Source organism: Condylostylus longicornis, unplaced genomic scaffold (assembly GCF_029603195.1).
Source record: "Condylostylus longicornis isolate FDR11 unplaced genomic scaffold, ASM2960319v2 ptg000064l, whole genome shotgun sequence".
In the NCBI taxonomy this organism is placed as follows: Eukaryota; Metazoa; Arthropoda; class Insecta; order Diptera; family Dolichopodidae; genus Condylostylus; species Condylostylus longicornis.
The window spans coordinates 1,582,217-1,607,160 of record NW_026578032.1 but is presented as its reverse complement, the minus strand read 5'-3'; the positions used below and the strand labels follow the sequence as shown (position 1 = coordinate 1,607,160).

Below are 24,944 nucleotides of genomic sequence, written 5' to 3'. Positions count from 1 at the left end.
AGGGGATTTTTATTTTACCTGTAAAAATAGGTTATTGTTTTTCTGAACGTGAAATTATTAATATAGAATTAGAAATGAAACTGATTTTTGCAGATTACTTGAAAATTTACTAATACAAACGTTATTGAAATCCTTTGAAACGACAAAATCATGAACTCAAGAAGAAAATTAAAAAAAGAAGACAATTATTGGGGTCGATTATGAATTTCTATTAATACTACCTAATTGAAATAAATATTCCAACCGTAGATTGCATCAAAAACAAAATCAAATTACAAAAGTTATTTTAAAAAGTAAAATTATTTAAAATTAAATATTTCGATTTAATAACAAATAAAAATTCATAATTGATTCTATTATCTTAACTTAATAGATTTTTAATATCTTATGAGGTATGATTAATACAAATTACTTTTCCCTAACGAAAATCAATGAATGATAGATTAGTATCAGCCATCCATGAGGTTAATTAATATTTAATAATTTTTCAATTAAAATAAAATTTTCCTACATGTTTTAATTGATTTATTAATTTTCATATTTAATTTAATTTTCGTAATCTAATATCAATTTATGATTTTCCATCTGTCCAATTACGTGGTCTTTCTGCCATTAATGTAAAATCATGTGTATGTAAACCATAAGAGCCCTGTTTGATTGGTGGAAAGAATTCCCATCCTTCTTGTCTAGACAATTTTTTCACGGAAGCAGCAATTGCTAAAATTAAGAATTATTGTATTAGTGAAATTTATTTCTCTCAATTCGATTTTTGTTTTCAGGTGAATACATACCAAAAATTAATCCCATTGTCATTCCAGTAACAACTGATTTCTTAACTGCACCCAATGCAGCACCAGCAGTAAAACCACCAAGAGCATAATTTATTCTTAAAAATATATTGAAATGAAAATTAAATGGCTACAAATAATTCTCTTTAGATATTTTTCATACTTATCATCTTTGCCTCTTAAGTTTGTAGCAGCATATGTTCCAACTACAAATGAAGAAGCTACTGCCAAAAATGGAGCTGTAACAATCCCAAAACGTACAATGGTTGGAAGGTATCCTTTAGGTTTCGAAACCATAAGAACATCAACTGTTGCCCAAGCTACACCAGCTGCACCAGCAAATCTATTTGCTGCAATTAATTTACCGGACATATCTTGGCCCTCAGGCTTATCATAATATTGTGAATTCATTCTGGTGCCTAATAATATAGATATATAATTAGATATTCTATTAATATAATATGTTTAGTATAAATTTAGCAACTTTAAATAAATGAAAACAAAATATTATTTTAATTAACCTGAACTTTACGTAATTTTACTTATAAAGTTGATAAAAAAACACAAAACACAATATATGAAAAAAAATGACAATTGTAATGTCAAAAGTCTGAGATCCGAAATTGTCAAAATCATGTGGTTCATTTGTACTAGATTTTAATTTTATATTAAATTGAATAGTATAAAAAAAAGAAGCGATATCTGTTGATAATTTTATCAATTATATTTTTAAAGTTCGAATAATATATTTTTAATTGTTCACAATAATAAACCTTATTCACAATAATAAAAATCCCAATGCAGAGATTATTTTTGAAATATTAAATAGATTTGATAAAAATGAAAATATTTATAAAATTGTAATATTTTTTGATTGGGTCGAAAAGCAAAAACTTTTTTTTATTAAACAAAATTATATTATATGAGAAATGAACATTTTTTACATTTATTTGTAGGAGTTTTGAATTATTAAGTTTAATTTTAATTTTCAGGACTATAGAGGGACCTCAGTTCTTTATAAAATTAAGAAAAGTTAAAGATATTTAGCAGTATAGTAGACTGAGGCATCTACTTATTAAAATACAGAGCTAACGTCAACTTGACTTGTTTCAGCTTTGATTACTAAATACATAACTCAATTTAACGTTGCATCTACATTTAAGCAGACGCTATAATTCTACAAGTTAAAAACTAGAGGAAAATAGCAATCACTTTAGTTTTATATTAATATAAGTAATAACTTTATTTTACTCCTTTTGCGTACATTTATACATAAAATAAACGTCTTTTCTTAAATCTATGTATTATTACTTTTTCTTTATATATATGTTATACGTTAATACATACATTTTATATGAATATATAAAAATTTTTCATAAAATAGGACTGTTTATAAATAACTAATTCTTTTTTTTTTAATGCCTTATTAACTACATAAATAATAAGTTATTTCTATCGTAGTATTTAACTAAATAACAATTATTATCAGTAAATAAATAAAAAAAAGAAAAATGAAAATAACTACCTTATTATTTCACAAAACGCGAAACAATAAGGAAGTTAAAATAATTGAATAAATAAATAAAAAAAATATTAATATATAAAAAATTTTGTAATTCAAAAATAAATTCGGTATATATTTTATAACTATATTAATGTATATTCATGAAAAGAAAATGTTTGTAAAGTACGCAAAACAGAATTTACACATTGATCGGAACTATATGAATATGAAAAAATTATTTCAAAATAGTAAGTACACATTTAAATTCTCAACAACATTCACTTTAATTTTTGGAGACACTATAGTTTTAATTGGAGTTTTTTACTCCAAAAAACATGAATTTATCAATGAACGATTTTTTTTTTTATAAAATATTTATTAATTTATTTAAAGATTTTTAAATAATTTAATGTATTTAACATTTTTTTTATTATATTTTTGATCTTTATATAATTTTTTAAATTTACTATAAGTGATGTAAATTTATTTTATAAAAAATTATAATGATGAACACGGTAATATACAAAAAAATTGTTCGGTTTTCAATATTTTTCAAAAAAGAAAAATTTTTCCGACAAATAATTTAATTTTTTACTGCAATAATTATTTTGTAATGCTAGTCTGAAAATTTGAAATCTTTTTTTTTTTTTTTAAATATTTTAAAATATATTAAAAAATATATATTCAATTTAATAAATTAACGAACGTGATATTTATGTAACATTTATTTTTTAAGTTCATTTTTTATTCCATATTTTTTTTCCGTGTAAATTATGATTTTTTATTTTTCGTTTCTATAAAAAAGATTATTAGGCTATTTTGAACATTTTATTGTGAATTATTTTCAAAAATTAATATTTTTATTTTTTTATACAAAAAATTTTGGAAAATTACTTTGTAATTCGAATAAAATTAAATTTATTTGAATTGAAATGAATATTTTATTAAATATTTTAAAATGTGCTCAAAATCATAGTTAAACAATTAATTTTCAGATATATTTTAATATAGAATTTGAATAAGTGAAAATAAATAAATGATTTAAATTTTGTATACATTTCTTTTTCTATAAAGTATCTTTTTGGTTTTAAATAAAAAATTTAATTATCATAATATTATTAAATAAATATTAAATATATTTCAGTATCAACTCAAAATGGAAATATGAACAACAGTTTTCATGTATTTTGTATATACTATGACAATATTTTAATGTAATTTTTTGTTTTTTCTAAAATAAATGAATAATTAAAAATGAATATTTATAAATGATTTAATAACAATAAAAATATTTCTGTTAATTATAGAATAAAGTATACTGTACAAAAAATAAAAAATTTAAACTAATGAAACAGAGAAAAAAAAAAGAAAATTAATTTCACATTGTAAATTTGGCAAATTTAAAGAGATTTACAATAAAATTTTAAATATTGATTTTTTATAACATTTGTTTTTTATTTTCGTTCTAAATAATTATGAATATATAGTAGTAATTTAATTAAATGTTTTTTGGGATTAAAATCAGTCAATTATTATAATAGAAATTTTTTTTTTTAATAATACATAATATATGACTTTGTTTTTTTTATCCTTTAAGAGTAAATGATGGGTTAATAATTAATCAATTATATTATAATAAGTATGTTGTTTAAAAATATGTAAATATACATAAGTGTATTTAATGAATATTTTTGCTTTTAATTTTTTTTTTTTTGGCTTATAATAAGAGTTAAGAAAGTAAGTTAAATTTATTAATGGTATATATCTAAAGTAGATTATCAAAACATATTTTCTTTACTGTTTTTACTTTTTTTTAATTTTAATTGAAAAATATTTTTTCAAATGAAATATTTTGTTTTTGTTATTTTAAAGTTGTTCATATAATTTTTGTTGTTGTTGTTGTTTTTTTTTATTTTTAAATTTTTATTGTAAAGTGAAAACCTATGTTTTAAAATTCCTTAATTAATTAAAAAAAAAAATTTTCTTTGCGGATTTCGTATTTTAATTTTCATCAGAAATTTCTTTATCATTATCAGCTTCATTTTCATGATGCTTTTCTTCTTGATTCTCCACTGAATCGCTTTCTTCTTTATTTTGAGAATCTTCGGGTACATCATCTAATTCAATATTCTTTTCTTCATCGTCATCATCAGCGCCTTCTTCACCTGAACTGACATTTATTAATGATAATGAAATTTTACTGCTTAAAACAACCTAAAATTGTAAAATTTAAAAATATTTTAATTAGAAATATTAAGTATAATAATTGAAAAATGTATAAATTAAAATTTTAGGTACGTTTAAATGTTAATTATGTTTCATATTTATCTAATTATGATGCATCACTTTATTACTTTGAGAATTATTTTTATAATTTCTATATATACACATATATATATATATATAATATATATAATTAAAGTATTTTTTTTAAGTATTAAAAATTTTTGAATAATATACTTACAGCTGGTTCATTATCATCTTCATCCCAATCTAAATCAGATGCTCTTTCTGTTTTGATTTCAGCATCAGTAACTAAAATTTGTGATTCATGAGGCAATGCACCTTCTAAATATATTGATTTAGGTTCTTCTTGTCCATTAAAAGTGGGTGAACTGGCACCGGACTGAAATTTTTTGTATTTTACATAATTTTTATTATTCTGCCATAATTCGAATAAAATATTTTTTTTTATTTAAAAAATAAATAAATAAATAAATAAAAAATGAAATGCAATAAAGCCAATTGATCGAGAAAACAATATTTGATATGAAAAATAAAATATATATATAAAAAAAGAAAATTATAATTAACAGAAAAAAAAAAACAAAAAAAAAGGGAAAAAAATTAAAATTAACTTACATGTTCATGGTGAGGAAATTCAGGTGTTACAGGGCGGTGCCATTTCTGACCACCCTCAAAACTTGCAGTTAATTCCATACCCATAACCTGATTTTTATTTTTTTATTTTTTCAATTTTGTATGTCATATGTACAAATATTTTTTATTTTTAATGAAAATTTTTTAAGAAAATAGTTAGTAATTGTGATGAATAGCGCAATAAAGCAAATGTTTGCTTTTGAAATCGAGTTTTTGATTTTGATAAAAAGTTAGTAAAAAAAATTTTTGTGTTTGTCATGTTATTTTTCAAAGAATTGGTCATTTAATAACTTATTAATTTTTAATCCATTTACTAATTTATTTTAATTTAATAATTTTAAATTACGACTGATTGCTTAAATTAGTATTAGAAATTTGTTAATTTTAGTATTTTTGTTTTAAAAGAAAAAAAACAAGGAAATATAATTTAAAATTTGTCAAGATTTATTTTGTCATTTTTGAAATTTGAAGTTTCTTTTCTAAGAGAATTGTTTGAGACAAAATTGTAGTAGAATAAAGTTTAGTAATGTACTAGAATTAGATTAAAAATATTTATTAACATTTAGTCAAAATCAAATAGGATTTCAAATTATTTCCTTTCCTCATTATAATAAAATAATAATAATTAAATTAAGTTTAAATTATAATTAAGAAATATAAAATTAAAATTAGTGAAATTATAAAATTTATGTAACTAAATGTAAAATCAATATTAAAATTTTTTAGTATTTTATTTTGTAAATTCCCGATTTTTTAATTTGAAAAAAAAAAAAAAAAAATAATTTTCTCTTTTCACATACCGTTACTGCTTTATCCACACTTCCTTCACGTTTTTTTCTATCTGATGCTATTTTATTATCATTAATATTCGATTCTTTTTCATTATCAATTAATTTTTGTGATGAATCATCATGTTTTTTTGATAAATTTTCAACTTTACTACCATTATATTCATTTTCATCATGATCTTTTTGTTTTGTTGCATGTCCATTTGATATATTTCCATTTTGATTTGAGACTTCATTATTTATATCCTTAAATTATTTGGTTGTTATTTCATAAAAGCAAAAAAAAAAAAAACAAATAAAAATAAAATATTTTTTATAATTATTAAGATATTTAATATTTATTGATTTTAATTAAACAAATTTCAAATTTTTAAAATATTTTAAAAGCCAATTTATTAATTAATTAATTTTGATTATTCGAATTCTATTTTAAAGTATATTAAATAAAAAAATCATAAATTATATAAAAAAAATGTTAATAAATAAATTTATACAATTAATGACACCTATAAAATTAAAAATAGTAAAATAAGTAAATTTTAAAATAAATAAATTTTTAAAAAATATTTTCGAATACTTTTTGTTTGTGCTATTGTTTTTTCTGTTTTGTTAGTAAATGATAATATTAAAATAATATTAATTAAAAATTCAATAATAATAATTATGGATTAAGTATAATTTACAAAAAAACCATTAATAAATACTATGCAATTTAAAAATAATATAAAAAATTAATATCTAATTGTAAGTAATAAAATATATAAAGCATATATTTAAAGATCTAAAATATTTAAGTAAAGAATTCTTAAAATCCGATAATAATTATTTAATTGCATATTTTGTTATTTGCGAAGATTCTATATATTTAGTAGTAATTGCAATAAATTAGTAAATTTGAGTAAATTCATTTTGAGTTTTAATTTTTTTAATTTCAAAACGATCATTAATTTCAGACATTAATTAGTTAACATATAATATTCACTAAACTATTATGAGGATATTTTAAAAAATATTCTTTTAAATATTTCTAACCTTATGATCTGTTGTAGCTTGATCACCGTATGTATTATCGTATTCATCAATTAGACCTTGAACTGCTGTCACGACTGTATGAGTACAATTTAAATATACATTGTATATATACATTTCGATGTATATTTTATATATAAATATACATAATATATATTTGAAGAAAACAATAATTAAGTTTTTTTTTTTTGATAATTTTAGATAATTTTCTTTACTTTTTGTATGTTAATTTTTATAAAAATTTTATAAAAACAAATTAAATTTGAATAAATATTAAATATAGAATTTTCTTTTTTCAAAACAAAATTTTTTTTGAAAAGTAAATAAATTATCTATAATTGAAAATTAATTGAGTTAATAAATTTAACAAAAAAAAAAAGAGTATTTTAAAATATGTCCTTTTTTTTTATTTGCTATAACTGGTTGTGTAGAAGGGAAGAAAAGACATACTAAGTATATAATGTTTAGGAGAATTTTGAAAGTATAAATTAAGTGCAGATATGATCATGCCAATATTGTTAAGAATTTTTTTTTTTTTTGTTTTTTGAACAAGACAAGAAAATTAATCACAATTAATTTTATTTTTAGTATATAATTATAAACGAATTAATTCAAAGTACAACAACAGTATTAGGTACATAGACATGGTTCTTTTAAAGCAAAACGAGTATAAACAGTAACAGATGGTTATAGTTGTTCTCTAAAAAATTTTTCCGCATCAACTTAGACGATGAATGTAGGCGATTACAATACTCTTTTTGAGATTAACCATAATTTTAATATGTTTATATTTAAATGATTTTAATTAAATTTTAGTTAAATATACACATATTATAATTCAAGGTCTACAGCAATTACTAATTCTTTTTAAATATTATGAGTCTTAAAATTTGTAACATTTCAATAATTATTCTAAGTAAAGCCTATTTATCAAAATACATTAACATCAAATTTATTTATTATATAAGCTCTTAAAATTTTAATATCTTATAATACTGAGATCTTCAAGATTGAATTTTATGTCAAATTTGTAAATTCGGTATTTTCTATGCGGATGCAAACAATTATATGAATATTTAAATATGAATTTTACACAACAATTACATTATTTTTAATAAATTTATTTACAAGAACATATGGAAGAAACGTTAGTTGGTCTTGCTTTTTATTTATAAACACTTGATGCGAAGCTATAAAGAAATTACATAAAGAAACAACAATTAAAATTGCTTATATACATTTTGCAAAAAGTGAGAAACAAGAAAAATATATTGGTGTTTTATGAAAAACGAATTCTTTCCAATTGACATTTGATGAGTATAGAGGAAATAAACAGTATTTATTAATGATTTAATTTTAATTTGAATTTTAGAATTATCGAGAGATAAGCGCTGTTTCACAATAAAATTTAATGTTAAATGAAAATATCCACCGTGAATAATATCATATTTTTGTATAGACACATTTAAACGAAATATTCATTGTATGTTTGTTTTCAAAATTATTTTTAATTGTTTTATGGAAAACAAATGTTCGAATTAATATTTGGCCTCTTGTTTTATAAATTCTTACCTTGATTCAGGTAGATTTACTCTTTCTTCTTAAAATTCAAAGATCAGGTTTTATAAATAAAAATTTGAATTTGGTATAAATTCATATATTATTCAAAACTAATAATTTATATTTTCAAAATATATCATTTAACTAGTTCCGTGTAGTTTAATATTACTTTGCGCTTTGCATACATATATGCATTGTTCAATCGCGAAATTTAATTGTAAAATTTTATATATTTTTATAAAAAGTGCTTTCGGTTTTCATTTCGGATATTGGACAACAAATTTTAGGGTTAAATCATATAACATTAGGAAATAATATATAAGCATGCATATATAATTTTAGTAGAATTGTATTTGCTTATGTTGTTACAATTTTCTATATATTATATCTTAATATTATAATATTATATTAATTATGTATTTAGAATTTTTTAATACAATTCAAATCTTGTATTAATTGAAAACCTTATATTTATTAATTATTATATATTATAATTTATTACTCACCGAAATTTTCAAATCAAAAAATTTCGCCAGCAAAATCAATTTAAAATCACACCCTTTTTTTCATTTAATGTAATACACATCGGTTACGATATTATATGTATATATCCTATATATATATATCGATTAATTAAACTAATTTTACAAAAAAAAAAAGCAAAATGGTAATTTTCTATTATGGATTTTTTTTTTTGTTTTACAAACAAAAATACTTTATTATATTCTATTATATAGCGTTGTCTTCTATAATATTAAATAATATGATGAGGATAATAAAGGAGTGTTACAGTAATAATACGAGCTTTTTAATACTGAAAAGGACATTGAAATAAATTTATTGTAAATAACATTTTATATTTTCAATATAAGATATTAGAATCACTCAAAATGACGCACTCTATTATACTTTTAATTTTTGAATCTACATAAGCATATAATATCAAAATGAATAATGTGAATATTATATAATGTATAACAAATTAAAAAATAAAAATTATTTTCAATTGATTTGATTAATTTTTGTTATTTACAATATTATTAATAAATAATTAAATATTAAATAAATTGTTTTTAATTTCTTAATTTGAAATTGATCGTGAATACAATATGCAATTATTTTTTAGCAGAGCTTCAAACCTATTAAAAATTTTCCAAATTTTTAAAATGGCGTAATTCACAATATTAATTTTATGTATTGTATGCAAAATTTTGAAATATTTTACACATAATTTAAAAATTTAGCTTGTTAATTCAAAAAAAAAATTTTAGACAAGAGTGATTCAATTGTTATTGATTAATAGTTTTTGATTTGAAGCCCTGGACCTAAATAAATCTTCATAAAAATGTTTTATTTGCAATTTAATAAAATAATAAATTAAATAATGACCGATAATAATAACAATAAAAAAAATTAAATGGCAACTTAAAATAGAATTAATTACAAAATTATGAAATAAGAAATAAAATAAACAAAAAATTAATAGCTATTTTACATAAATATTTTCTTAAGAATTATAAAAATACTTGCTAAACCTTTAAACATGAAAGTGTGTGAGAGAAAAATAGAAATAAACCAAAAAAAAAAAAAAAAAACCATTATTAAAATTTCGCAAACCTTTCTCTGAATTTGTGTATTATTCATTTCAGCTATTAATTTAGCCATAGCTTTTTCAGTTTCTTCAAGTTTTTTCCTTAACCATTCAATTTCCATTAATTGTTCACGATCTTTAGTATGTGGTATTTTTCTTTCAATCGATTTAATATGACCATTACTATTACTGTTATTATTAATATTATTATAATTGTTACTAATACCATTACTGGTTTTATTAGAAGCATTCACAATTATATTATTAGCATTGGTTGTGGTTGTAATATTGGATGTTATATCATTTGTTGTATTGTTGATAGTAGCCATAATATTTGTTGCTGATGTTGTTGTATTGGATTTGGTGAATTTGGTAGTAGTAATGTTGCCATTTTTGTTAGTTGAGCATAAATTAGCACAATTATTTGAATTATGATTATTAATACAATTATTATCTTCATGCTTTCGACCATATATATCATTATCTGACAATTGATGATGATAGCATCCTAAAAATTATGGTTAATATTGTTGTTTGGTTTTCATTTTTTACTTGGATTTTTGTTCTCATTTCGTATATTTTTTTTTTTCATATATAATTTACGAATACTAATTATGATGGTATGTTAATAATAAAATTATAAATTCAAACAAAATTTATTTGTTTTGTCTACAATATGAAATGAATTTTGTTTCTAATATTCAAAAAAAAAATATTGTAATTTTTTTGAAATAAAAATATTTTGAAGTATATTGTGTAAATTAAAACAAAAACTAATATGATTATCTTAATAAAATGGTGAGTAAAAGCACTTCATATCTAAGTAAAACAAAAAAACTGAACTAAATTTAAATTTTCCATCTAATTTTATTTGAGAGAAAGAATTGTAATGCATAAGAAAATTGTACCCCTCATTCGGCTTAAAACCGATCTGATGCCGTTTAATTTTCGCCTAAATTCATTTTTAGGTCAATAGGTATATAATAATAAAGTAATATTATTGTTATGCATTATTATATGCAAAGTTCGACTCACAATCAAAAAATTGCCTCTACTTTTAAAATAATAATTCTACCCTCTGGTTATTAATCAAAAATATTTTTGTTATTTATGAAACCTAACTCTAAATTTAATAACTATATTATACTTATAAACATAATATTTATGTATTTTACAATTTAATTGTTCCATTTAATTCGAAATTGAAATTATATTGAAAGAATTAATTAGAAAAGTTTAAAGAACAAGCTATTACATGATGTGTATTTGTTAATATTTAAATTAAATATATGTTTGCTTTATTAAAATAAGAAGAAATAATATACTAAAATATAAAAGTATATAATATTGAAAAATCTTATAATATAAATATTTTTAATGTATATGAATTATATAAGAAGAATAAATTTTATTTCAAAAAACAAATAATATTAAGAAAACTATACAATATAACAGTTAAAATTTATATATATATATAGGTATTATTTTAGGTATACACAAGTGTACATCAAAAGAAATTTTTAGAAAAATATCAATAACATTACATTATTATTTATTATATAAAAATATTAGGACATTTATAAAGGCCACATTTATATAGAAAAGAAGACAATGTGCGAAGTAATAATTGGCATTTCTTTCGAGAAAAAAAAAACAAAGAAAAAAATAACAAGGACATATTTTAAAAAACTGCACATATTTTGGATAATTATTTTTATATAAAAAATAAATAATATCATATGGGTATAATAAATAATATTTATTTTTTATATAAAATTAAATCCATAAATATTTTTTCAAAAAAAAAAAAAAATATTATCAAGATTTAAATTAGAATTAATTATTAAAAAAAAAAATAGTAAGGGGTATAAGTATAGTATATAGGTATATAGAGGAAGGTATATATAGTTAGGTATATAAGTATGTACGGTTAACTCCACAAAATTTAAGATTTATAATCTTACTTGCTGCTTGTTCCTTCCACCCTGATCGTATTTATAAATATAGTAAGTAAGGCGTAAAAAGGATATAATTTAATAAATATGTATATAAATTAAATAAATTTTTTTGTTTTTTTTTTTTTGTTCATTAATATTATAATTAATATATAATTTAAATATGTGTATGTATATTCGATTTTGTTGTTTTTTTTTCTGATTTTGTATATAAATTAATGAAATATCGAATTTCATGAATGAAATTTATTTCTTATGCAGAAATAATATGAGAAAGGTTATGCAGAAATAATATATTACTAATTATATATAATAAAATATATATATATTTATATATATATAAGTAAATATATATTTGTGTCGAAACTTACCTATTTTAGGCCCTTCAAGTTTATATTTTCCAGAATTTTCACTATAAACATCTTTTCTAAATGATGAATTTGATTGTGATGACGACGTACCATATGGTTCGTTTTGTATTGGCTTTTTAAATGCTAACTAAAATGTTAAAAAAAAAAAACACAATTATATAACAAATATTTTGAAAAAAATTCAATTTATTTAAATATTTTATTGTGAATAAACAAAAAAATGGAAAAAAATTTCTTACCTTTACGATTGTATAACAGAAAAATGCAATTATTGCAATTGTATATAGAGGCATTATAATACCCATGCTATTACCCTTTGGCTGTGCTTGATGAACTGATCCAGCACCCATTGGTGGTCTCATGCCAGGTATTGGTCCAGGCTGAAATAAATGAAAAATTGGAAAAAATAATTTTTTGTAATAATTTTTTTTTTTTCATTTTTATTTTGCGATTAAATAATTATTTTTTTCCAAAATTTCTTCTAATTTTTTCTCTTTGTGTTTGTCTTTCATCTATAAAATTTAATATGAAAAACAAAAAATTTTTTTTGCGCAAAATTTTCATTTTTATTGATTTCATTATTTTTTGATTTATATACGCTTATTTACACTAAATTGTAAATTTAAACAAAAAAAAAAGTAAAGGAAAATTTTTTTTTTGTTTTGGAGAAGCAAATTGATGCCAATATAATCAAAATGATTAAAAATTAATTATTTTTTTTTTCTTTTTTCTAATATTTTAAAAATTCTTCTGCAATAAGAAAAAAAATTTTCAATTTATATAAGATTTATGCATGTGTGTTTCATATACTATGGTTTTTTGTATGTTTGTGTTTTACTGTATGCGATAATTATTTTACATATTTGATCAATAAACAAATTTGTTTGAAAAGAAAAGAAGAAGAAAAATAACAAAAACAAAATAGCGATTATTAAAAATTATAGAATTGTCAGGCAATCGCCAATCGAATACCAGCAAAAACATACAAAATCAAATGTTTTATGGAAAATTTTTCAATATTTGATTTTTGATTGATGTTGCAAATTTTATGGTAAATTTATTTGTTTAGAAATTATAAATCAAAAAAGAGAATTTTTTTTTGAGAGAATGCAATATTTAGCGAAATTTTAATAACATAAAGGAGAACATAATGCGTAGCATGACATAATAAGTATTGAAAACCCTATAAGTGTTCATAGCAATTACTCATATAGCAATTTATTCTTAATTAATTATGCTTAGTGTCTCGTTGTATAACCTTTCTCATAATATTTAACTGATTATTTTTAAAATTAAAAAAAAACAATATTAAATAGATTTTTATATAGTTTACAGTTTATGAATTAAAAGTATGAAAGAGAACGAATTCTATTTGTTATATTAAATAAGGATTAATTTCAACACCCATTTTATCACTTATATGGCGAATTACGATATGATTTTCATTGAAATTTCTATTCCACATTATAACTATTACAAATATTATAATAAATTAATAATAAAATTTCAACGCGCATATTATGTAAAATTTCAATTTATATTTTGCATATACTCGTATGTCAAAATATTTGAAAATTTCGCACATTTTAATCTATAAATTATTTAATTACATATTATACGATTAAAAGAAAAATTTAATCTATTATATGAGTTCTAACAATGTACACACATGGTTTTTCGAATTTCAAAAAAAAAAAAATTTTAATAAAATTTTATTATTATAATTTTTTTTCTTAGATGTTTTTTTGTAAAAAAAAACAAACCATAAATTTATTTATTTGTTTCTCTAATTTAAAAATTTTTCTTTATAGGTTAGTTTAATGCGTTCTTTTCTCATTTATTTTTGCAAATTAATCATTGATAATGGCAATTAAAATTTCCATAATAAAAAAGAAAAGTAATTAAATCACATATATTGCCATTTGTATAATGCGTATATGTGATAAAATATCACTTCCGATTATCATAAAATGTGTAGGTTATTTGAAAAAAACCATCTGTATAAAGTAAACATAATATAGTGTGAGTTCTATATATAAAATTTGTGTTATACTTATAATATGTGTTATACATACTAGTATTAATTAGTATATCTATACGATTTTAGGTATAAATATAAAAAAATTTTCTAAATTTCTTTTAATATCAGAAAATCTGATCTTTTATCTTCTATATTAAGTTCTAAGAGACCCTCTTAAATAAAAATAGATAACTAATTCATTAATAATCATATGATTAGCTGGTAATTAGCCGAAAATAGAAGTTAATGAAATAAAGATGTTAAAAAAATATTATAATAAAAATGAAAATAATAAATAATAACACCCAAAGGTCAATTACAAGTGAAGAAAATACAAAAAAAAATTTTTTTTTTTGTTTTTGGAGATTTTCCAAAAATTTTCCAAAGAAAAATAATGAAAATAATAACAAAACAAATAGAGAAGATAAAAATAAAATTAATTTTACGTTTTTGTGCAAAATTTATAATTTAAAAACCAACTTAAAGAAGAAAAATTTATGAATATATAAAATTATAATTTTGAAGTGATATACAAGCATATTGCTTTTATATACATATATCATGAGCGGGAGAAAAAACTTCACTAAAAATCTCTTTAATTGAGTTGTTTTAATGCGTCAAAATATTGTTCATTTTTAATGTGTCACCCACATAAATGCACTTCGGGTGTGAATAAATAGCTCAAAAAAAAAAATACATGAAACACAAAAATGTAGTGCAATTTTGCAAAATAAACAGTTTTACACAAATAATATTGAAATTATTAACGAGCAGTTTCTTTTAGCTCTCTTGGTATATACTATGGTATAAATAAATACATACATATATAACATATTCAATTTATTATATTAAAAATGGAGTCGGACGTGATGGATAAGAAAATAATAAAAATCCTCTAATATTTTCTGTAGAAAATCTATATAAAATCAAATTTATTATTATATCACAATATAAATGTCATTTGTACGTCATATAATTCTAAAGATATTTTTTGTATATTGTACACAGGGTTGCCATATCAATTTTTTACCAATAGCGGTAATTTTTTTACGTTTGGTAATTTGGTAACTTTATTTGCAATTTGATAATGTTTTTGTGTATAATTCCTAATTTTTTGAAATTAAATCTTAAAATTATTTAGACATTTCATTTTGTTTTTTAATTGGCAATCTAGTCTGGAGCAACAGGGCGGGTTTCCATATAAAAATAGAAATATTCAACAAAAAAACACATTGTATGTACATCACAATTATATTTTTACGACAGTAAACTGTGGATGGATAAATTTACTTTATGTATTCACAGTTTATTGTCACTTACCGTTCGTCATCTCTACAAACATTCGTCAATTTGGATTAAATTATCAGAATTTTTAAATAATTCTCGTAAAACACCCTATACAAATATGTATATATGTATTCACTTAAATTTAATCCTAAATTTTTTTTTAATAAATGTTCTAATTTCAGCGACTTAATTTTTGAGCAAAAAATAAATATTTACGTATGTGTACCTACATACATATGTATATTTAAAAAAAAATTAGAAATTACTGTCATAAAACATTATAAATTATTTTCGAATGAGACAAATATATAACAAGGAAGTTTTAAGTGAGAATGAGAAAGAAAAAAATGTCAAGGTGACAATATAGAATTTTAATATTGACACCTGCTAGAAATTGTAAATTTATTTTTTAAATAGGTAATAAAAAACAAAAAGATTTTTTTTTTTTAAACAGCCGGTTTTTTTTTTTTTTTTGTGAAAATATGTACAATAACAGGGCATACATACAAGAATTCATAAAATTTTTAATTAGAATAATAAAATTAATGTAAATTTTCCCTATGAAATTCAATTTTTAACAAATTTTTAGTTATAAAAAACAAATAATAATAAATTTAATTAAAATTGAGCAGTATAAATAATCTATCAAAATTTTTTTTAGGGTTTTCGCAATTAAAACAAATGTCGAAAATAATGTAAGTATGTATATGTAGGGCAAATAATTCTAAAATTATAGACCCAGCATATTAAAAATAAAATTAAAGTAATCGTAAAGATAGAAAGCACCTATCTATAAAATATTTAAAAAATTATTTAAAAAAAATTTTGTAAAAAAATTTACAAAATTTTCATTTCATTCATAAAAAATTTTAATAAAAACTCTGATTTTTTTTCTTTCAGTGTAAGGAAGAACACACGCAATACCACAATATTTACATAATTTAATTTTACAACTATTAGTTAACATTTAAAATTCGAATATTTAAATATATTGTAGACAATATAAAATATTTGTAAAGTAATTTTGTTTTTTTTTTTTTTGTATATTTTTTTACATTATTTTGGAAAATTGAAATATTTGAATTTAAGCGTTTCACTGAAAAAATTGGCAAATTTTCAATTTATAGTGAAAACAAAAACATTTTTTTTTTAATTCTATTTCAAAATTTCCATGTTTTAATATTACGAAAAGAATAAAATATAACAAAAAAAAAGGATTATTGAAATTCTTAATTTTTGAAATATAAAAGTATTGACGTTTTTTTCTATAATTAAGTAGTTTTACTATATTCTCAATTTATTTTTAGAACTTTAATTCTCTAGGTATTCTTAAGTTATATAGATTTTATAATTCAGTAACATTTGTATAACAGTATAACAATTCCAAATTGCTGCAGGATAGTTCATAAATGAAACGATACTTTGCTTGGAAATCATGTTAAATAGGATCTACCGGAATAAATATGTGCATACATATACTCTTCTCGAAACATATTCTCATGTAATACTGTGTGTGTGATCGAAAGTGTTATACATTTAAAATGTTATATATTTTGTAATACGCTCAAAGTGTTATATCTATTCATTTAAATAGAATGCAAAAATTAACAATATGATAAAAATTATATTTAATAATTTTCATTCAAAAAAGAACTAACCCTATGGTATATAAGAATTGCTAAATTTATTTGTATATAATTATAATCCTATTTCAATATTAGCTGTGTTTTACGAGCTTTTGCGTTTAAATTGTATTAAATCGTAAACTTATTTAATTTTTGTTTATTAAGTAATATAATATATAAAAAAGAAGAATTTAGTGTTTAGTTTAATTTCTTAAGATTTAAAAATTTTGCTACTACATTTTCACTTTTTAGTTAATTCTTAAAGTGGATTTTTGTTTAGACAATACATACATGTATTCGCATGTAATAAAATTTTATTCTGATTATATTTTTACACCTCCAGAAATAATCCAATAAAATAAGCAACCGTATAAAAGAAAAAAGTTAAAAAATACATGTGCAAATAAATAAAAAATTAATTTTACAAATTCGAAAAAATAAAATTGATAAATACATAGATGATTCATCAACTATAATTCATTTTCATTTTTTCTTCTCTTTTAATGTTTCCTCATATTGTGGGTCTCCCTGTTAACAGAATAAATTTGAAAAATTCTAAAAATAAAAAACAATTTTTTTGTGCAAAAATTTCTTACGCTTAGAAAACTTCAAAAAATATTGTTAATTTATACATAACATGTATATGTGGGTATGTATATGGTAAATTGTGTATTTTGACTAATTGTTATACCTATAATTATATACAAAATTTCAGGTGAAATTATTGTAAATTTAAAAGGAATTTAACAAAAATATTTAATGTAATTTTTTGAATAATTAAAAAAACGCATAAATATTTTTTAGGGCAAAGCCTTTACCATATTATCAAAATGAATTTTGAATGCCAAATATTTGAAAATTCTTTTATGTCAACTTCAAAAAAAAGTACAAATTTTTTAAATGTCTACATTTTTCGCACAGCACATACAGTTATAATGTAGATATATGTATATGTATGTACATATTCCTCCTCTTCTTCTTTTTTAGTATGAAAAATTACAATTTCTGATTGTTGTCAAATTAATTTTGTGTTGATTTTTTAAAATTTTATTTTGTTTTTAAAATAACAACAATTGCCATTTATTTTCTTTTAAATTGCAATCGCAAATTGTTATACAAAATTTATTTTAAATATGCAAATCATTTTTCGAATATTATTGTTAGAATGTTGACCTGCGTTTAAAATTAGTTAAATAAATAAATTAATAGCAATTTTAGGTTCTAACGGTACTCTATACAGATTCTGTTTAAATTTTAAATCATTATGAACCAACACTCTATGTTCTTATACAAAACTTTAAAAATTATAGAATTTATAAATTTAATAAATCAATTTAATAAAACTTACTCTTCCTTCAACGATTCTTGGTGGAGCATCTCTTGAACTTCTTGCTCTATCAATAATAGGCACTGTTTGAGTATTTGGTATAGCACGACCTCTTTCTCTCATTGCTGGATGAATTCCTTCTGGTCTTAAATGCGGAGGCCTTTCCTGACGTAAATCTAAATTGTAAAAAAATAATAATTTTCTAAATTTCATGAAGTTACATAAAATTTTTCATTTATAATTTTTAATATTTTATTTCACTCAAAATGCGGTTTAGTAGTGAATTTATATGCGTTCAGTTAAGCATTAATTGGAAATTATTTCAATAATGTGAAAATATATTAGTATGATTTGTTAGATAATATGGTTTGTTAACCATACCTTACTTATAATAAGTTATTATGGCAGCACTGTGTTTCGATAATATATTTTCATTAGTCTAGTTTATTAACATTTTCAGAGATTATTTCAAAAATTTTGTTAGTTCATTGTTAAATTAGTTAATTGAAGCAATAATAAGTTAATTGTAATAGAAATTATCAAAAATTTCATGAGAAAAACAAATTAATCGTATGATAACATACAGGTCTCTTCAGGAAAGAAATTATAATTTTTTCGAAATAATTGTGGTCCAATTTCAACTGCTGATGCATTTACAAATTCCTCTTCATCCAAGATAACTTCACAACATTTTACTAAAAATAATATATTTATATAAGTAAAAAATAGTAATATGAAAAATATAAAAATATCGCAAAATTTAAATAAATTTCATATTCTAATAAAAGTATAGAATATAAAATGTCACGGATGCAAGAATACAAATCATCAAATAACTACTAATGTTTCGAAATATACAACATGTAAGTAATATATAACATGTTTAAAATGTTTTAAAATCAATATTAAATGAAATGGTGAAAGAAATTTCAAAACCTTATTATACGCTTAAATTTTAAGAACGGGGGGGTATTAGGAAAGATCACCTGATTGCGGAAAATATCCAATTAAAACATCGAATTTATTTGAGCTTAACAGAATAGATTTTTTTTCTAAATTTAAAATACCTAAAATAATTGAAGGAATTATATACATATATACAAGAATAAACATCAATTTTTTTGTTTTTTTGTAATTTTGATGAAAAAATAAATTATTTTTATAAAAATTACAAAATAAAAAAAAAAAAAACTTACTTGCTCCACCTGGTCGATAATCTTTATATGGTTGCTGTGGTGGTGATGAACCAAACATCATTGGATAAAATACTTTTGGCCATAATATTGCTATACATCCAACAACAGTTACCATTACAAACACTGTTTTTTTGGGGCCTAAGCCCTCATTATACTGTGATGTTTGTGTTGTTTTCATTTTTATTCTTTTATTTGTTTTCTTAATATAATTTTAATTAAAAAAATTAAATTTTTTGTTTTTTTAATTTTTTCTTGATTCACGCACAGCTACTTATAATCACACTAAATTTCAATTTTATATTATTGAGCACTTTTTTTTTTTTTTTTTAAATTTTATTGATTTTCTTTTGAAGAAGTTTGGATATTTACTAACTTTCTCTATTTATTATGTGGTAATTTGATTTTAAAAAATAAAATTGTTACTCTTATAAATTATTCCAATTATTTTATTATTATAATTTATTTTTATTTTTTTTTTTAAATTCGTTGAATCATTATTTATTATATTAAATATAATATGTCAGAAAAAGTAATTATAATGATTTTTAATATAAAAACCAATGATTCTGCAATATAAAAAACAAAGAAAAAAAAGTCTATGTAAATATATACTTTAATAAATAATTTAAATTTTAATTATATACAATCTAATAAATTGAAAAATATTTATATATATATAAATTTAATTATTTGGATTATAATAGAAAACTGTTTTTCCTATATATGTATAACAGTTTTAGGTTCATTATTTTTTGTTTTTTTTTTGGCGGAATCTTAATAAATTTATTTAATGTGGCGTTTGACATACGCAATACTTTATATTTTTACAATAATTAAATAAAATTTACATTTATGATGTCATATTGTTTATTTAAAATAAAATTGTAACATTTTTATTATTTCTATATTTATATTTAATTTTAAATGATTTTATTTTAAAATTTCAAAAAAAAATATAAAACAAAACCAAAAAAAAAAAACATTTTATTCTTTTCTATTTGTAAATTTTAATTTTTTTTGGCTTCCACTTTTCACAAAATGAAAATTCATTTTAAAAATTTTTATAATTTTTTTTTAATTTAGCAAAAATTGTTTTAAATTTAAGACCGTCAACCAGAAAATATTTTCATAAATTATTAAAATTTATAAATATAATATATGTATATATAATACGTTGTTAAATAATTATTAATTTTTCGTTATCTTCTTATAAACCATATTCTATACCCATAATTCTAACCCATGTTGCATTTTTGCCAATTTTATTTTGAGAATGCAAATATTAATTTATTTTTGGTTTTTTTTTGTTTTTTAGTATACGGAAGAAGATTGAGTGTTTCTATCATTCATGCATTATGCAATTTTTCAAATTAATGCAAAATGTGCAATTAATTATCATACAAAATAATTTTTGTGAAAATTTCTGGCATACAAAAGTTATTTTTATATTTTCAATAAAATTGTAAATTTTAATAACAGAACTAAAAATTATTAATCATATTATTCATTATTAATCATAGTGTCATTCAAAAAAATAGTAAGTGGTGTATTCACACACAATTCAGTAATTACTATTCATAGGCTTAATTGTGTATCAATATTTCTTTACTGTTATTTTGAAGTCAGACTATACATTTTCATCTAGTTTAATATATATATAGTAATAAAATTTAATTGAAAATGTTAATATGAGAAAAGAAAACTCTCTTTTCTGCAGTAATTTTTGAAAAGTGATTGCAATGTAGAAAAGTAAATTGCTATTTTAATAAAAATTATAATTATTCACTTGAAATTCACAACACAGTGAATTAATTTACAATGCAATGAATAAATTATATACTTATGTGTGATTTTTCTTTAAATGAAATTGTTTCATGGGAATTTTGTATTTGTACACATTATAAATAATATACATAAAAACAAACATTAAAGTGAACGAAAATAAGAAAGAAAACAATTACATAAAAACCCCGAAAAAAATAAAAAAAAAAATTTATATTTTTATTTTTAGCTCAAAAATTATTATAAAAAAAAAATATACGTGTGTATCTAAAATACGTTAAAACATTTTTACGTATATTGTACATATACACATGAAGATTTTGTGCACCACGTCTTTTTATCTTTATTTTTGCTCATTTAATTTTATTCGAATAAAATTTTCTGGTTAATTATTGTTTTCACATAATAAATCCAAGTAATTTTTTTTTATTATAATATTCATTTTACTTAATTTTAATAATAATTTTATTCTTCAGACGGTTTTCATTAAATTTTATATTAATTTTTTAAATATATTATATTTTAATTTTGTAAAAAAAAAAAAAAAAAAATTCCATTACGATAATCACCAATATTTATAATTATAAAATTGAAATCACTTAATTTTTTCCCATTTAACAAAAAATTATTTATTTATTAAATTTTATTTGTGTTTTTTGTTTTTATATTAAAAAAATTTTCCACTTGCATACTGAATTTATGGTTATATAATTATTTATTTTATGTGTAATTTTGTTATATAAAAAAATTTTCCAGTTGATTAAAAGCTACTTTATTCCTCCTTTCTTTTTTATTTTTAAAATTAAGCGAAAATCTTTTTAAAAATTTACAAGCGCATCGAAATATTAATGAAAAATGAATGATCAATTTTGATTCGCTATTCGATATAAATTCATTTAATTGCTTAATGGTGGTACAATAAATTAAAAACAACAAAAATTGATTTATTAATCGGCGGACGGACTATCGACTTAATGATGCCGTTATAAAAGAGCGAATAGTGCGCGAATAAATTGAAATTTGTTATTTTGACAAAAAAAAAATGAAGATTTTATGTCATTTTTATTTATTTTTGATATTATTCTTTTATTTTTTTTGAAAATTTTCTTAGATTTTCTTTAATATTTGTATATCTATAAATTGTATATAAAAAAGAAGCAGAAATTTTACTTTTTTCGTTTAAAAAACAACAACAGAACAAAAAAAAATTTCTTTTTTGAGGTGATTCGTCTTCGAAAGCTTATAATTAAATGAGAGCTTCTTTTTTACCGTTATTATGTGAAATGCGATTTTTTTTTTTTTGTAAATGACTTTTCCTATTTTCGTAATATGCTCATAATTTTTTTTTAATTTTCTCATCAAATTTTATATTAAAGAGAAAATCTTTTGAATATTATAATGTGAAAATTTTAATATAAAAAGAAATACTATAGATAGGAACCTACTTATACCTATATACATGTATTGTAAATAAAATAATATATGAAATCATAATAATAAATTATTTATGAAAATTTATCACGCTTTTTAAAAATTGTTTTAAATGAATATATTTTGTATAAATATAATTGAAAATATACAAATGAATTTCACATTCATTAAATTTATTTTCAACTTAATTAAAATACAAAATATAATTTTCTTATAATTATATTATATATTTAATATATGTAAATACTTAAATAATCTACGAAATTAAGCGTATTGTAATTGAATTTTTATTAATTGGTGAATGACATTATAAAGATTTCTTTTCTCAAAAATGTAATTTAATTATTATTATTGTTCTTGATCATTATTTTTTATTTTATAAAGCTATATATTTTTTTGAATTTATTTATAAGTATGAAAATATTATTATAAGTTTTTGTTTTTAATAAAATTTATATATATGCATCATATTATTTGGCAAACTTTAACTTTTAAGTAATTTTAATGTATGTACTTATGCATGTATATAGAGAAACAATCAAATAAGAGAAATGTCATATATTAAAGCAATTTTAATGATTCAATAATGAATTATTCATTTGAATAAACGTAGGTCATGTTTTAAGATAATAAATCAAAAAAAAAAAGAAAAACATGTTATAGAAAATTTAAGTACCCATATAAATGTTGCCTATATACATATATAATATATATATTATGTATGATTAATTAAAGGGTTTTTCACCTTTTAAAAAATATTAAAAGTATTTTTTGCTAATATTAATTAAAATTAAGTATTTTTTTAATTAATTTGAGATTATCCTTTACAAGCAGAATATCTACCAATAGTATACTGAAATAAGAGATTTTTTGTGTACATTCTGTACTGTAAACATAATGTATACAGCTGATGCCTGTTAAACTTTTACTAATTAGCGCCATAATTGAAATTTAGTATAAACTAAAAACGCTCAGATAATTTGATTTCTTTTTTTTCTTTTATAATTCTTTTGTAAATTATTTCCTAAAACTTGATTAAACATTTATGATTATTTACAAAGCGTAATAAATCTTCAGTTTCATATTAAATTCCTATTCACAATCGATCAATCCATTCTTTGTGTGTAAATAGGTAGGATGGGTAGGTTCCTATTTTTTTTTTGATTTTCATGAACGAATCAAAATTTCTTAGTAGTCTTTTCGCTTAAAAAAAAATAAAATTAAAAAAAATAAAATATATTTTATACCTAGGCCTATAATATAAATGCAATAATACTTAATTAAAAAATTTCTTTAAGACCAAAAAAAAAAAATTACAGACTTCATAATAAAAACACAGAGAAGTAGTTTCTCCCAATTTTATGCAATTTATACTTGAGGTAAAAACCGTTGTTAAAGATTTTTCTCGATGTATCTTGAAATTATATATTGTTGTATTTAATTCAATATTAAAGTACAAGAAAATCCTTCAAGGACTTCATTTCCATACTTATGAATGACACTCCTTTTTTGCTATTTACTTTATGGTTCACTAAAAATCAACACGAAAAAATTTTGTTTTCTTCTTATTTAATAACTCACTTTGTGCTGTGCTTATGCCGTTTAAATTTATATGTATATAATATTAACTAATTTCAATAATTAATTTATTAAAAATATTTAAAAATTTTTCTGTTTTTTTATAAAATTTTTATTGAGTTTTATCCGTTGACTCAATTTATTTGTCTTTTATAATGATTTATTATTAGTTTTGATTTTTTTCTTTTTGCTTCTCTTGAAATGTAGAAAATCAATATATTTACGAAAATAG

The 24,944-nt window shown here is 20.0% G+C and overlaps 2 protein-coding genes across 10 annotated transcripts; both read right to left on the bottom strand.

Annotated features, from left to right (window-relative positions):
* Positions 1-281: 281 nt before the first annotated feature.
* Positions 282-1,400, bottom strand: LOC129612275 (NADH dehydrogenase [ubiquinone] 1 alpha subcomplex subunit 11). The gene is made up of 4 exons (XM_055525830.1): positions 1,310-1,400; positions 952-1,207; positions 792-886; positions 282-717 (listed from the first exon to the last, which is right to left on the bottom strand). Exons 2-4 carry the CDS (start codon positions 1,197-1,199, stop codon positions 572-574), a joined length of 489 nt encoding a protein of 162 aa, XP_055381805.1. The 5' UTR covers positions 1,200-1,207; positions 1,310-1,400; the 3' UTR covers positions 282-571.
* A 2,302-nt stretch (positions 1,401-3,702) lies between these two features.
* On the bottom strand, positions 3,703-24,840 carry LOC129612226 (putative uncharacterized protein DDB_G0289963). Of its 9 annotated transcripts, none has more exons than XM_055525760.1 (13): positions 24,716-24,840; positions 19,922-20,487; positions 19,712-19,792; positions 19,310-19,420; positions 18,747-18,901; positions 12,706-12,846; positions 12,467-12,593; positions 12,105-12,125; positions 10,167-10,648; positions 5,973-6,206; positions 5,155-5,241; positions 4,757-4,918; positions 3,711-4,506 (listed from the first exon to the last, which is right to left on the bottom strand). In XM_055525760.1, the coding sequence occupies exons 2-13, from the start codon at positions 20,097-20,099 to the stop codon at positions 4,294-4,296; spliced, it is 1,992 nt and encodes a 663-aa protein (XP_055381735.1). In that variant the 5' UTR covers positions 20,100-20,487; positions 24,716-24,840; the 3' UTR covers positions 3,711-4,293. The 9 variants fall into 9 exon arrangements, with proteins under 9 accessions (XP_055381739.1, XP_055381740.1, XP_055381735.1 ...); XM_055525761.1 differs by lacking the exon at positions 24,716-24,840 and adding an exon at positions 22,874-22,930; XM_055525758.1 differs by lacking the exon at positions 24,716-24,840 and adding an exon at positions 22,534-22,751.
* Between the last annotated feature and the right edge of the window lie 104 nt (positions 24,841-24,944).

Coding starts and splice junctions, on each gene's coding strand:
- LOC129612226 (XM_055525760.1), bottom strand. CDS start 20,099: ATGAAAACAACACAAACATCACAGTATAATGAGGGCTTAGGCCCCAAA. Junction 12,847..18,746: donor CAAGAATCGTTGAAGGAAGA/GTAAGTTTTATT, acceptor CATTTATTTCAG/CCTGGACCAATACCTGGCAT. Junction 10,649..12,104: donor GTGGAAGGAACAAGCAGCAA/GTAAGATTATAA, acceptor CATAATTTTTAG/GATGCTATCATCATCAATTG.
- LOC129612275 (XM_055525830.1), bottom strand. CDS start 1,199: ATGAATTCACAATATTATGATAAGCCTGAGGGCCAAGATATGTCCGGT. Junction 887..951: donor TTAAGAGGCAAAGATGATAA/GTATGAAAAATA, acceptor TATATTTTTAAG/AATAAATTATGCTCTTGGTG. Junction 718..791: donor GACAATGGGATTAATTTTTG/GTATGTATTCAC, acceptor TCTTAATTTTAG/CAATTGCTGCTTCCGTGAAA.